This window comes from Nothobranchius furzeri, chromosome 12, assembly GCF_043380555.1.
Source record: "Nothobranchius furzeri strain GRZ-AD chromosome 12, NfurGRZ-RIMD1, whole genome shotgun sequence".
NCBI lineage: Eukaryota > Metazoa > Chordata > Actinopteri > Cyprinodontiformes > Nothobranchiidae > Nothobranchius > Nothobranchius furzeri.
In genome coordinates this window covers 8,433,619-8,448,948 of record NC_091752.1, presented here as the reverse complement: position 1 = coordinate 8,448,948, position 15,330 = coordinate 8,433,619, and the positions used below count along the sequence as shown (strand labels likewise).

The 15,330-nt window shown below is 44.3% G+C and overlaps 1 protein-coding gene across 1 annotated transcript in view; it reads right to left on the bottom strand.

The window, feature by feature from the left end:
• Nucleotides 1-1,167: 1,167 nt before the first annotated feature.
• Nucleotides 1,168-15,330, bottom strand: part of fbxw4 (F-box and WD repeat domain containing 4) — a 59,511-nt gene continuing 45,348 nt past the window's right edge. Inside the window, exons 6-9 of the mRNA XM_015944056.3 lie at nt 11,419-11,484; nt 3,109-3,249; nt 1,579-1,720; nt 1,168-1,363 (exon numbers count right to left, since the gene is read on the bottom strand). Of these exons, the coding sequence (XP_015799542.3) occupies nt 1,232-1,363; nt 1,579-1,720; nt 3,109-3,249; nt 11,419-11,484 (481 nt within the window). The 3' untranslated portion in view covers nt 1,168-1,231. The remainder of the gene's footprint in view (nt 1,364-1,578; nt 1,721-3,108; nt 3,250-11,418; nt 11,485-15,330) is intronic.

Here is a 15,330-nt window from a genome sequence, read left to right as displayed (position 1 = left end):
TACCTGTCCACTGTAGTGACCATTATGCATCAAAGGGCTAATTCCATTTTTGGTTCATTTTAAAACACAGGAAAGGTTTTTCTTTACCTTGCTGACGTATGTTTCATTTGCCGACTGAAAAACATCCTCATGGAGTTTACTCATTGGATCGTGCATGGGACTGCATCATAGGAGAGGGGAGATCGGGCAGCAGAGGGCGACAACGTCCTCTGCTGCCCGCGGATAAATGGAGTAGGAAGTGATGCCACCATCAGCATCAGCTCTGAGGATGTTTTGCAGTCGGCAAACGAAACGTACGTCAGCAAGGTAAAGAAAAACCTTTCTTGTGTTTTAAAATGAACCAAAAAAATGGAGGCAGGTGAACAGATGATCCTAGAGGCAGCCAGGTGTGGAACATCCATCTGTCCATCGTCTGAACCCGCTTGTCCACGTAGGGTCGCGGGGGGGCTGGTGCCTACCTCCAGCGGTCAATGGGCAATCAGGCGGGGTACACCCTGGACAGAGAGCCAGTCCATCGCAGCAGGTGTGGAACACAATGGCTTTATTACCAAAATGCTGGTGCTGAAGCAAACAGGCAGCTACATGGGCAACGAGTGAGGGACTACGCTGAATGTGAGGACTGGGAGGTGACGAGGGAACAGGTGTGACCACTAATGATTAGCTGCAGGTGTGATTAAAGAAAGAAAAGAAAGCAGGTGCTCTCTCATCCCATAATGATCAGCTGGTTTATAAAATCTATTATTACTGCTCCATATAATGAGAAAAATGTGCTTTAATAAACAGAAGCTCAGGAGGTGGAGCGGGTTGTCCAGTAATCGAAAGGTTGCAGGTTCAATCCTGGCTCCGGACAGAGAATTCTGTCATTGTGTCCTTGGGCAAGACACTTAACCCACTTATCCTGCTGGTGGTGGTCGGAGGGACCGATGACGCCAGTGCTCGGCAGCTTCGCCTCTGTCAGTGCGCCCCTGGGTTACATCATAGCTCCCCGCCAGTGTGTGAATGTGTGTGAATGGATGAATGTGCGGTGACTGTAGTGTAAAGCGCTTTGGAGTCCTCTGACTCTGCAAAGCGCTTTACAAGTGCGGGTCATTCATTCACTCAACTATTAGAAGTTTATAGTAAATAGAGTTTCTTCAAACGAAAAGCTGAACTCAACAGAGACGAGGCTTTACTGTGAAAGTAGATGACTTTATTAAACGAATCCATCAGAAGAGTTGGAGTTTGCGTGTCGTCAGCTGGACGTGGTGTTCTGTCGGAAGTCCAGCGAATGCAGAGCAGAAGCCAGAGCTGCATAGAGGTGAGAGCTGCTGAGCCGGAGGCAGTACACCGGGCTGCTCGCAGCGTCACGGCTAAGCTGGAAAACCTGGAAAGAATCATCTCAGGTCAGATCTCTGACGTTTATGTGCAGTATGTTCATGGTTCCATCAGTGACCGCAAGTGGTCCTGAAGCAGCAGAGCAGCCCCAGACCATGACACCACCACCACCACCACCACCATATCTACCTGTTGTTATGTTACAGAGGAACTCTGAGAAGGGAGAACTGTTCTACAGCTGGATGTCAGATCATCTCTACGTACCTGCAAGCATTTAGTCTGGCGTTTGTCCCACAGACGGACGACTCCGTACAGAGACGAGCCGCTGGCGATCATGTTGTTTCCGTCGGTCTGGATGCAGTAGAGTGTGCTGTCATGAGGCTCCTCCCACTCCATCACACATCTCCTGTTAGCGATCAGATCATAAACATGTGAGCGCGATGCCCCAGCAGGCATTAATCTTACATTAGACTCATCAATAAGTGATGGGATATAGCAGCCATCAGCTGACCTCCGGTCGAGGTGTGGCGGGGAGGGTGTGTGTGTGTGTGTGTGTGTGTGTGGGGGTTAACGTTTGCCTTGTCTTGTAGAAATGTATCTTTTCAATTTGTGGGACTGCATCACAAAGATTTTGGCTGGTCCAGGTCCTCCTGGTCTCAGAGGCAGAAGCCCACCCTCAGGAACCTCCTCTAGCTCAGCTGTCTTTTCTGTGGGAGAGCAGTGGCTGTACTCTGAGTTCCTGAACGTCTTCCGTCTGAGTTCCATCTTCATCCTTGATGCTCCTGTGGATCAACACCCTGAGGTAGAGCCTCTCTCCCAACCTTGTGTTTGAAATTCACCTTATCTGGTCGAGAACCACGGCCTTGGAGGTGGAGGTGAAGATCTAAGAATCCTTTTGGATAGGAGATGAAAAATACTCAAGAAACAACAGGAGAGGTCTGGTTGGGTCCTAGAAGCTGCACCAACATCAACACCCATTCAGCTTCGTTTAACTTCTTTGAGTTTGAACCTTCACACACCTTCAGGATCCCTGCCAGTTTCTTTCAGGCCGTTTGAGTAAAATATGGACGACTTTATTTAAAAAGCACAAAGCGCTTCATAACTAGCAGATGTTAGAGGAAGCCACCAAGCCCACGGACCTCAGGGTCGAAGGAGGGCAGCTCCAGAGTCTGGGAACCTCAGAAGAAAAGGCTCCTTTGGTTGATCATATAAATTATTGACATCTAAAGAGCGAGCCCATCTGCTGACCTTTCCTCGTCCCAGATCCTTTAAACGTCTCCAGAGGAAAACGCCTCTCAGATCTGATTTGTCTTACTTGACTGATCAGAACCTGAAACCGTCTGAGTCCTGCTGTCCAGAACAAAAGCGTCCTCCTTAGAAACAGTTGGGATGACGATGGAAGTGTGGGTTTGTAATGGTTCTGACGGAACACCGATGGAACGGCGCTGCATCTCAAGACTCAACGAGAACTTTAATCAGAAAAGTTTCTATTGTATTTATTTATAACATAACTGTTTAAAAAACAAATAAATAAATAAACAGAGCTGATTTGATCACCTCTACGTGTTCACTCTTAGCTTTACAACCTATTTACATAAAATTCTGTTTCGCATAATAAACACTTGCTTACAAATGCAGCTTACGTTCAGTATTACGAGGTTAAAATATTAATTTATTATTATTATTATTATTACTGTAATTTATTATTGGTAACATGGTTCAAGGTGAAGACCTGAACTCCCAGAAGCCCGCGCCTCCTTTCTGAACGCTGACAGGGAAAAAGTGATCACCTACTGAGGACTGAGTCGAAGATCCCAGAGTCGAACAAACGTATCGTAGCCGCAGGTGAGGAGCTGGAAGGGCGACTCAAACAGGATGTCCAAAACTCCGGCTCCACGGCGGAAGTCTGAGCCCAGATGGCACAAGCAGGCCGACCTGACGGGGACAGAACAGGAAAACGGGCCAGTCCAGAAGAACGGAAGGATGAAATAAAAACAAATATAAAGTTCAGACATGAAAACCTGATGATTATACATCTACATGCGTGACCCAGAGTGTGCTCACTCATGAGGGTGGCTGGTTCAAAACCCATTCAGGTATTTATGTTAAAGTCTTGCTTTAGTTTTTGAGAGGAACCAAACTCTGGACTGTGTCCGAAACTCTTTGGTCTGGATTTGGTGCGTCCTGATCTCACCTGAGTGCCAGGTAGGTGTGAGAGTTAGGCTAAGGGCGGATTTCTCTGATTTATGTTTTTGGGTTAGGGTTCAAATCAGCTCCGTGCAGAAATGCTGCTCTTTTTGAGTGATTTTATTCACTTGTTGGCGGGTTTTCCTGCCACGCTTTATAATCTAATAACATTTTACCATAAAATAAAAACCTCACAACTCTTTTTTTTAATTTAGAGACATGTTGGTTTGCAGCCTGAGAGCACGTATATGGTCTCTAACCCTAGGGTTAGGGTTCCCTAACCCTCACTAGCAGCATGGTGAAGAATAACTGTCTCTTTGTTACTGTTTAATACCCTCCATGACCGTGACTGTGTGCTACTCTTGCATGTGTGATACCTGCCTCGTAGCAACCATTTAAAGGAGACCACTGGCCTTGGCGACAAGGCAGCACAGTGCTTCGACTCGTGCCCCCTTCCTTTCGCTGGAGCTGTATCTGCCAGCCAGGGCTAGTAATCCTCCAGCCTTACCCCAGGAGACCTTCTTATTGGGTCAGGGCTTTCCCCGCAGGGAGCCCTCTCACTGCCAGGGTCTTAGCACTAAGCCACGGCCAACTGAGATGAGGCTAAGTTTGGGTTTGTGTGGAGTAGGAACCTCCAATACCACACAAGGCCAGAAGCTTAATACACGCCACACAAAAAGAGACTCACCAGCTCAAAAGGGTACAAATCTACTTATTAATAACTTAAAGGATGACAACAATACAAGCACTACAAAAAGAAAGTTAATCTATGGCCATGGCTTCTGAAATCCTCTTATTAAGATAAGCTTGAACTCTGACGGATGAAAAGTTCAAAAACCTACAAACAGCCAGACGTAAGAAGGAAATTAAGCAGACCCAACATATGAGAGACTAAACAGATCCATGGGATTACAGGATGAAGGAAAACAATCTAAACTTTTCAGATATCAGCATCACAATCTGTCATCTGATCAGGCCATTCTCATGAAAGAATGCTACCGAGCATCCGGAGTATTCTCAGCCTTTCCACACATATGTTTATGTTACAGCCTTGCTCCACAACAGATTTAATTCATTCTTCCTCCAAATTCAACACACATGGCCCCATATTGACGATGAGGCGAACGCTTGAGATTTTTGCTAATTTATTAAAAATACAAATCTGAGAAATTATATGTATTTATGGGCTGCGCAGTGGTGCAGTGGTTAGAGCTGTTGCCTTGCAGCAAGAAGGTCCTGGGTTCGCTTCCCGGCCTGGGATCTTTCTGAATGGAGTTTGCATGTTCTCCCTGTGCATGCGTGGGTTCTCTCCGGGTACTCCGGCTTCCTCCCACAGTCCAAAAACATGACTGTTAGGCCCTGTCCACACGTAGCCGGGGATCTGCCGAAACGTAGATATTTTTATACGTTTTGGCCTGTCATCCACACGAAAACGGAGTTTTTTCTCACGAAAACGGATCTTTTTTAAAAACTCCGGCCAAAGTGAAGATCTGCGTTTTCTCCGTTTTGGGTGTCTGCGTGTGGACAGACAAAACCGGAGTTTTAAAGTCCGCAACGTCACTTTCCGCGACAAAAAATGCTGACATTACATGTGCGACCTGTGTTTACACTAGCCGGCATCATGGAAGCCTTCAGAGCTGCGCTCTGTCACTACCCGATCCATCAATTGTCCAAGCGCTTTTTGCATGTTTGTTTTTGCAAGCGGAATTGCTGCTCCTTGCGGAAGACCACAGACAAAGGACGAGGTTAAGAACGGGGGAAGTACTGCCGCCTACAGGTCTGGCATGTCCTTAACAACGTATTTATCTGGGTACGTGTGGACAGAGTTTGTTTTTAAAACGCGGTGGTGTGGATGCAAGTTTTTGGAGGGGCGGATATTCGTTTTTAAAAAACCCGGCTACGTGTGGACTAGGCCTTAGTTTGATTGGTCTGTCCAAATTGCCCTTAGGTGTGAGTGTGTGTGTGTGTGATTGTTTGTCCTGTGTGTCTCTGTGTTGCCCTGCGATGGACTGGCTCTCTGTCCAGGGTGTACCCCGCCTGATTGCCCGTTGACCGCTGGAGATAGGCACCAGGCCCCATTGGTGGACAAGCGGGTTCAGACAATGGATGGATATATGTATTTATTTAGTATCACTAAATGATGCACCATTGGCAGACAAGTGTTTTTGGGTATGATGTCACAAGCTTGGCACACCTATCTTCGATCAGTCCAGTCCATTCCTCTTGGCAGCACACCTCAAGTACTCAGGCATCTCAATGCCCGAGTCTGGCTTCACTGGCCAACGACAGCTTGTATACACAAACTTACTCAAGCCGTAACGGCCGACATAGCGCAAGTTTTCAATGAGCTGGAACTGCCTGATCTTAAGGAGCTAAAACTTCTGTTACAAAAAATTCCTTAGCTGTCGACAAATTTAACAGATGTGGCGTCAAGCCAGAAAAGACCTTGGGCTGAGCAATCAGATGTGTGCTCTCCGTCGCGTTCGGTGGACGGTTAAAAAATTGGGCTCTACTCAGTCCGTCCTTGCATCGATAATGGCGCTGCATGTCTTTGTAGGAGCAGCAGTGGCTCTGGAGATGGAACAAGTGTTCCAGCAATCAGAGGGTTGTAGGATCGATCCCGGCTCTCAGGAGAGAATGGTGTCGTTGCGTCCTTGGGCAAGACACTTAAGCCACCTTGCCTGTTGGTGGTGGTTGGAGGTGGCACCAGTGCTCGGCAGGGTCGCCTCGCCTCACCAGCGTGTGAATGGCTGTGTCTCAATTCAGGGTCTGCATCCTACGTCGGCCGGATTCGTCGGCCGGTTACGTCACAGCGCCGCGACTAGGCCTGTCCCAATTCGAAGACTCCTTCAAATGCGGTCGACGAATGCGGCCTTCTTTTCGCCTGAATGAAGGATGGGTCCGGTGTATCCTTCAATAGGTAGCATTTCCCAAGATGCCTTGCGGGCCGGCCAGCAGAAAAACTTAAAAACAATGGCGGACAGTGAAGCGGGAGCTGTCGGAGAGGATTGCGCATATAAATGTCAGTATAAACTTGAAAACTGTTAGGTTAAGGACTTTTTGTGATACATGAACGTTATTTTAGTTAGAAATGTTACAGTAAAAGTGCTTGTATTGCGGTCTCGGCTCGTATGTTCGGCCGCTCGGTGTCGTACTTCTCCCACTACGTTTCCCCCTGATTTTAATAGAAGTTTGTATTTTAGGTACAAGAGAGAAAACCAGGGAAGTTATTAAGCTTAGGGCGGAGATGGACCACATGTTCACCGGAGCAAAGTATTCAGCGGCTGTGGCATGGAGGTACAATAACATCTCATATTTTAAAGAACTCGTTTGAGTTTATTTTTTCTGTGAAAACATGAAAGGAATAACCCGTTGTCCTCTTTTCTCTTCCTGTTTCTTTTCTTACATGTTTGTTAAGACTATTCTGGAGAAAATGGGCATCCAGGGGAAGGTGACAGCGATGACCAGCTTCTGGAGCGGATCAGGGAGGACATGAGGCTGCAAAGGGAGGCAGAGCAGCAGAGGGCCCAGGAGAGAAGGGAGAACTTTGACAGCTTTTTACTTTGCTAGAAAAATGGTTAATAAGGATTAAACATGTACATGTAAAAGAAATATCTAAATAAAATCAGTTCTGCATTAAACTCTTGAATTTTATTTTTGTTTACAAATGAGAATTGTTTACTAGAGGGTATCTGCTGGGTCTTGAAAAGTCTTAAAAGGTGACAAATCGGTTTTGGTCAAATTAAGACCCCTTAGAAAGTATTAAAAACTATTATCACATCTTTGCTCAGGCTCAGCTTGTCTAAAGTATTTTCTCTGAATTAGCTCTCCAACAGTCAAGGAAATGATTAACCCCCAGAGACCCACGGTTGTAATATTACAACATCAGATTTAAGTCCACAAAAATAAACCTTCCCCATTTTTTTCTTTTTAAAACCACATTTACATTGCTAATAGGTCCTATTGTTCAGTTCTGCAACACTATTGGCTGTTAAAATGTGTAAATAGGCCCGTTTATCTGGCCTCCTAGAACAACATGTGAAAGGTTAAAAAAAGATTTTGCAGTTGTTTTCTAAATTTGGGTTTCTGGGGGTTAAAAAGCTAAATAAAACGTCGAGCTCCATCGTTTAAAGTTCCTTCTCCCTTCTGCCCAGTGGTTCCACGGTTGCTAGGCGACGGAACGTTCGCGGAGGGAGTTCATGAAGGCTAGGCCTGTCCAAATTCACAGCCGTTAACATCCGGTCTACCCGGCCGACGGAGGACGCAGCCCACGTCGGCCGGGTGGGCTGGGTCCTTCGAAGGATGCAGACCCTGAATTGAGACACAGCCAATGTGCGTGTGAATGACTGAATGTGTTGTGAAGCACCTTGTGGGGTTGTTGAACCCTAAGAGGATGCTACACAAATATAGGCCATTTGCACTTCTGCAGAGGGAGAAATATAAACTAGGCCACAGGCTAGCAGTTCGTCGTCACCATGGTGAGATGAGTAGACACCTCCATGTCTTTTAGCTTGTCTCTGTGTATTTGTGAAGGAGTTTGTGTTGAAATGTCAACTGTGTGAAGATTTGCTGTGGTCAGCATGCTAAGCTAACAGAGGCTAACCTCTCACTAGGCACACTTATTTTGTTTGATGAACAGACCAATTGTGCACCATCAAACACTCAGCAGATAGACAGCTTAAGTCTAACGAGTCTGTGATAAAGGAGCCGTTTTGGAAAGGTTTTCTTGGCTCTGTAGCTCTGCACGGTTGGCTTCTGATGGTGGTTTGTTGTTTTTATGCTTAAAAGGGACATAATAATGTTTTAAAACAAGCTGTGTTTATTTCAAACGTGAGGGTTCTTTATTTGAATACGAGCATTTAAATATATCTCCGTTACTTTTCTCTACAAATATCATCACTAACCACCACTGGTGTAAACATTAGACCAGCTTTAAAACTCTAAAATGGCTTTAGCCAAGCCAACTTTATTTATATAGCACCTTACAAAATTGACCAAAGTGCTACACAGACATTAAAATACATTAAAACAATACACAACACAAAAATGTATAAAAACTGAAGCTTAAGAACTAAAAATAAAAAATAAAAAAGTGGAGGCCGACCGATAGATTTTATTTTTTCTATATTGGCCATTGCCAAAATTATTCTTAAAAGCCAATTAAAAAAAATTCAGGAGCCTTTTTCATTGTTTACACCTAAGGGAATATTCCAGCTTGTTAGCAACAAAATCCTTCTTCTCACGTATCTAACTCTGGGAAATCCAACAGTCAAAGTTTTACTTCAGAGTGGAATGTCCCTTTAAGTTTGGTGTTTAATGTTTGCACTATCTTTTATGTATAGTTTAGATTTTATTTTTTACCACAGTGTGCTTTACTTTGTGAGCGAGGTGGGATTGTGAAACACCAAGGTACAAAGAATTACAGCAATCAAGCCTTGATGTGTAAAAGCATGAATTACCGTTTCAAAATCTTTTTCTGACAGCAGAGTCTTTACTTTGGGGATCCTTCTTAATTGATAAAAACTAGATTTAGTCACCGCACTGATCTGCCTGTCCAAGACAAGATCCCCATCCAGTACAACACCCAGGGAAGTCACACTCAGTTTCAAGAATGGGGCGAGCTGACAGAGATCAACCGCGCCCACTCTAGACAAAGTACTTGGACCAAAACTACAACCTGTCTTTTTATCATTAAAAGAAGGAAGTTAGAGAACATCCATTAACCTCAACAAGAACCATTCCACAGTGAGGAAAGTGCATAGAGCACCCTGATGAGAAGTGCCCTCGATCCCAGTCTGAATGTCTGTGCTGCAGGAATGCCAGCCTTCTTGGGTAACGATGAAGGGGAAGAGCTGAATTCTGAAATCTACCAACAAAGAAGACCACCTATGTGATGTCAGATGACGTTCTGCAAAGACAACATGACTGCAATTTGTACAACAGGGCGTTCACACAGACGCAGTTGTTTGCCTGCCTTTCAGCATCAGGAATGTGAGGAATCCTGACTGAACCATTTGACTGTAAAAAGAAGCGCTTCCACTCTAAAGAGCAGAATGAAATATGAGCAGTGGGGAGTGGTGGTCAGGGTCCTTTATCTGTGATGCTCCTTCCCTCTGGGTCTGGCCATGAGAAGTCGGGGTGCTGCTTGGACAATGTAGCTGTGTGAGATCCCTGTCTATATGAGTGATCAGAAGACTTCTTTGTCCCACTGAAACGGAAAAAGAACTAAAAGCAACAAAAACCTCCTGAATTAAAGTAAAATCAAGGTCACAAGAGTTCAACGGGAGCCTGGGCATTGTGACAACCCATTGTCCTATTTTTCATCTATCAACAGCTTATTGTCAGCCGTTTGGTGCCAACCATCAGTGGCTAAAGAGTCACAATAAAACCAGAGTAAGGATAGGGCTCAGTGTCTACCTCAGCAACACAAGCCAGGATCAAACCACCAACGTTCCAACTGATAGCTACTCATTTCACTAAAGCTTCATTTATACGTCTCCATCAGCTTGGGCTTGGCACACACGCGGCGACAGAAACCTTTTCATTTCACACTTCCCCGTTCCCCCGACCAGGAACACAGCGCTTTTCTTGGGGAGCCAAAAGCACCAAAAGACAATTCAGAGTCCCACTGTTATTTAAAGAGCAAGTCACCCCCTACCAGAGTATTACTCAACTCCCACTTCCTGTTTGAAAAATGCAACAAATGCTGTTGCCTAGCAGACCGAGAGGGCGGAACCGCCAACAAATACACACACACAAAGACTCACAATGACATTGTGACATCATATGGTACCAGCTAACGTTCTAGGGTGCCTCTTAGCCAATAGCAATGGCAGATTTAAATTCAAATGCAGTGCAGAATTTTTACCTGACAACGGCACAACACTGACAGTTTTAGGTCGAAAATTACAGTTTTAACTAAAATGCACTAAAGTGCAAAACTACTGACTACACGTGTCTGCAGCATGATTAGACACACATTTATACAGTTTATCAGAAAAAAATAAGTTGATTTGGGGGTGACTTGCTCTTTAAGGTTTTCACATCTGGCCTGGCCCGGTCCCGCCTAGGTAGCGTCTGGCCGCCTCCATGCAGCCAGGATGTGTTCACGTCTCCTTCTCAGGAAGGGGCAACAGATGCACAGAGATGTCCATGGTGTTTACTACAGTACTGAGCAGCCTGAAAACGTTTTTTTTTTAAATGATCAGGGTTAGGGTTACAAATAACCAGGTAAATGAAACTGAATGCACATTTGATTATCTGGGCCACCTTGGATAGGTCAGTGTCTTTTACCACCCGAGTACTAACCCTAACCCATCCCTTCCGCCACTCTTCCTGTCTCTGCTTTTTCATTCCTTCATCAGGTTTCTAAGCCCTTTTGGAGGAGGAGGCAGCTTTTTGTGTTTGTCTCTTTGTAAGGCAGCGTTGGCGTGTTGTCATTAGAGTGCATAAAGCTGGGAATTACAGGAGCCTGGTCATGGATGGATCAGGTTTAAGCCTCAACTTTCCAAGACCATTTTTAGAGGCCCCTCCCTTAGGACCACTCTTTAAGATTAGAGTGTTTCCTGATGTTTTCAAAGGGAAGCAACTCATATCCCGAAGGTCTCAATACCCACGAGTTCCCAAACATTTACAATTACGAAAACATCAAGAAATGCCATGTACTAGCAGAAACCTCCTAAGTATTTTAAATGGTTCTTACATATATTTGTAGGCCTGGAGTTTGATTCATAAAGGAAGGAACTAGAGCTGGTGACTTGTTGCACCCCACCCAAGTCATCATGCCAGGGACGTCACTGGTAGTTTTATAGGAAGTTCAAGATAAATGTTTTTCAAACATTTAAATGTCCCTTTCTGGCAGTTAAACCGTAGACTGATTAAGTAGAGCAGATATCTACAAAAATAAGAGCAGCTTACCGTTCAACATCCCAGATACGAAGAGGGAAAAAGTTCTCACAGCAGGCGGTGCCCGTCACAAAGGAGCTGAAACGGAAAAACAATACCAGCTCTTACAGAAAAGCAGCAGGAAAAAACCCCAGATATTTTTTGTGGTCCTGAACATGTTTGGTAACCAGGTGACCCATAACCAGATAAACAACAGGTGACCTTTAAATGGATCTTTGACAAATGTAAACATGTTCTTCTACGTCCTCTCCAATCAGCACAGCACAATTTGTTCATGATTAGTCATCAGACAAGTACCTGTGTGCTCACCTCAACAATAGACTGGACTGGTCTACAAATACAGATGCCTTGTATAAGGAGGGCCAGAGTCGACTCCACCTGCTGAGGAGACTGAGGTCCTTTGGAATAAGCAGGACTCTGTTGAGGACTTCTTATGATTTGGTGGTAACATCTGCTCTTTTCTATGCAGTGGCCTGTTGGGCGAGCGGATGCATGGACAGGGGCAGGAGCAGAACTGAAAAACTGGTTCAGAGAACTAGCTCTGTACTGGGATGCCCTCTGGAGTCTGTGGTGGTGGTGGGTGAGAGGAGGATGTTAACTAAGCTGACGTCCATTATGAACAACCCACATATCCCTCAGCACGAGTCGGTGGGTGCGCTGAGCAGCTCCGTCAGTTAGAGTCTGATACACTCCCAATGCAGGAAGGAGCGCTTCCATAGATCCTTCCTTCCGTCAGCAGTTAGGACTTATAGCACATTATGATGTCATGAGTCACCAAGCCACTTTTACTCTACAGTCAGTACTCCATGTATAATACACCTGATAAATGTACATCTGTACATGTGTAATTACATGTTCATGCCTGTATTTAAAGATATCCATCACTTGGACAGTAAAAAGTAGTTGTAGGCAGCAGAACAGCTGATACTTTTTATATATTATTACTTTCACAATGTTTCACAACCCCATAACTCTTTGATGACTTGATTATTATTATTATTCTGAGCTACTACAGCAATCGATTTCCCTCTGGGATTAATAAAGTATTTTTGAATCGAATTGAATTTGATTTAATAATAATAATAATGCATTGAACTTATATAGCGCTTTTTCTAGACACCCAAAGACGCTTTCACACACTCTCACATTCACACACTGCTAGTGATGGTAAGCTACTTGTAGCCACAGCCGCCCTGGGGAGGTCTGACAGAGGCGAGGCTGCCATTTGGCGCCCTCGGCCCCTCTGACCACCACTAACACAGGCAAGTTGGGTGAAGTGTCTTGCCCAAGGACACAACAGCAGGATACCCCTGGCGGGAGCTGGAATCGAACCCATGACCCTCCGATCATGAGGCAACCCGCTCTACCACCTGAGCTACTGCTGCCCCAAATATATCCATAATGCTTACTGTGTATGTGTCTACATAGGAACTACTGTTGTATATGGTGTCTTGTCTTTTGTCTTTTTGCATTCTCGGTCACTTTTGCACCACTTTGCTATCTGTCTGAGCTATTTCCCCACTGTGGGATCAATAAAGCCTTATATTATTATTGGGATTGGTGGAATTACAGGACAAAGGTGCCAAGGTCATAGAACATAATTCTAGTATCTCCTATCACAATGTTCTTTTAGAAAGGCTTGAACATGTTGTAGGGATCAAAGGAACCATACCATACCATACCAACTTTACTTATGAAGCACATTTAAAAACGGCATGGCAGCCGACCAAAGTGCTGTACAGAACAAAAAGTAAAAACACAATATAAAACAACACACGGTCAACAAAAAAATACACAACAAAGCAGATAATCATGGTCAATAAAAAGACACAGTAAAATAATAAAAGTCAGGGATTTTAAAATGCCTGGTCGTAAAAGTGAGCCTTAAGTAAAGACTTGAAACGGAGGAGGGATGGTGCTAGCCTCACTGAAAGAGGAAGAGCATTCCAGAGTGTCAGAGCAGCATAGACAAAAGCACGCTGCCCCCGCGTTTTGTATTTAATTGTTGGAACGGGAAGCAGCAGCAATCAGCAGATCTCAAAGCCCGGGTTGGCACATAACGAGTGACAAGATCAGACAGGTAATCCGGAGCCAGACCATTCACGGCCTTAAAAACAAAAATCAGGATTTTAAACTTGACTCTGAAGTTTATGGGTAGCCAGTGGAGCCGCGCCAGTACAGGTGTGATATGGTCTCTTCTAGGGGTGTTTGTTAAAAACCTGGCTGCCGCGTTTTGTACCACCTGAAGCCTGTTAAGAGCGGAGGCATGTAAACCAATTAAAATGGAATTTGTGTAATCCAGTCAGGAGATGATAAGAGCATGAATTACGGATTCCAGGTGTGCTCGTTTCAGGATCGGTTTTAAGCGAACTAGTCGGCGCAGCTGGTAAAAACACGATCTGACCACTGCGTTAATCTGAGGGCCCATGGAAAAGTGTGTATCCAGTTTCACCCCCAGGTTGGTAACACACTGCTTGAGGTCATATGTGAGAGTGTCCAAATCAGGATATAACAGGGTATATACAGCAATCCTTAAGTAAAATTTACTACTTTTTAATACTTTTTTTACTACCTTCAGAATTTTTTTAAAACCATCACAACACTAAATTGCAAGTGTTAATCAGTGACCTATTTACACATATTTGAACATATATAACATACAAAAAGAATAGACTTAGAGACTCACTGATGTTGACAACGTATTGCACATATTTATTTTACTTAGAAAATAAGCCAGGCACTTCTGTTCAGCGGTTCAGTTGACCACGAGGCCTGAAATGATGCAGAACGAAAACTGAATATGACGTCATCATTATGTGACCGGATATGCTAAAGCAGGGCTGCTCGATTATGGCAAAAACAATAATCACGATTATTGTGACTGAAATTGAGATCTCGATTATTTAAGACGATTTTTCAATTTATGTAGATTTTTATTTTTTTATTTTTATTCAGTCATAAAACTGCTCAGGGCAATATCAGGGCAAAAATAAACAAGAAACAAGATGATCACTAAAATAACTCCTGATTCCCAGTATAAAAAGACCAATATACTTATAGCTCATAGTCTATGACCCAAGGGCTATAAACCTTGGTTTAACTCATTTAAGTCTAACCAGTACAGACCCAAATACCAATATCTTGCAAATACTGACAGCAAGAATTATACTGTGGCATTTATAACAAATACATGCAAATTGCTGTTCACTAAATGTTGCATAACATTTATTGAGTCATGTCAAGGTGCTGTAGGAGAGTGCACTAGCACCGTGTCCTCAGAGAGATTCGTTATTTATCAGCGTGAGGAACTTATTTCTACCTTATTTATAAACTATTTATTTACAGGTCCATCAGTTAATGTAATAATTGTCCCAACCACAGCTGCACCCCCCACCCCCCAACCCGGTCTCACAGCAATCAGGGGCAAGCTGCACGTGTGTTTAGCGTGCCGCACGCGCACATTTAGCCGTTTTTATCGGCTCAGGAGTCCGCAGGTGCGGTGTGTGTGTCACTCACTCTAGTTACTCCAACAAGGAGCCGGCTCCGAGAGCTGTCTTTAGCGACTGACACATCACTACATCATTCCCTTTCCTAATGTCCTGAAGAACGGTCCGGAGCGCAGGCGGAGTGTTTAGCTAACTTGCAGGAAATGTCGACGACAGTTATCCAGAAAGTAGCTAAGGGTTACCAGAGATGTTTCTGAGGTGTTCGCTAGGTACTTTTAAGATTTAAAAAGTCAAGAAGGGGGTCTGAGAAGCTGTTAGAAATAGCGTCAAAGTCGCTAAGTTGGCAACACTGGGAGGAGCGCTTCATTTGCAACTCAAGGCAGCTCAAGTGGGAGGAGCAAATAATCGGCTTGTTTTGTTTTTATAATCGTTCAAAACATTTCATTCGGAATATATTTCTATGTCGATGTTCAGAATA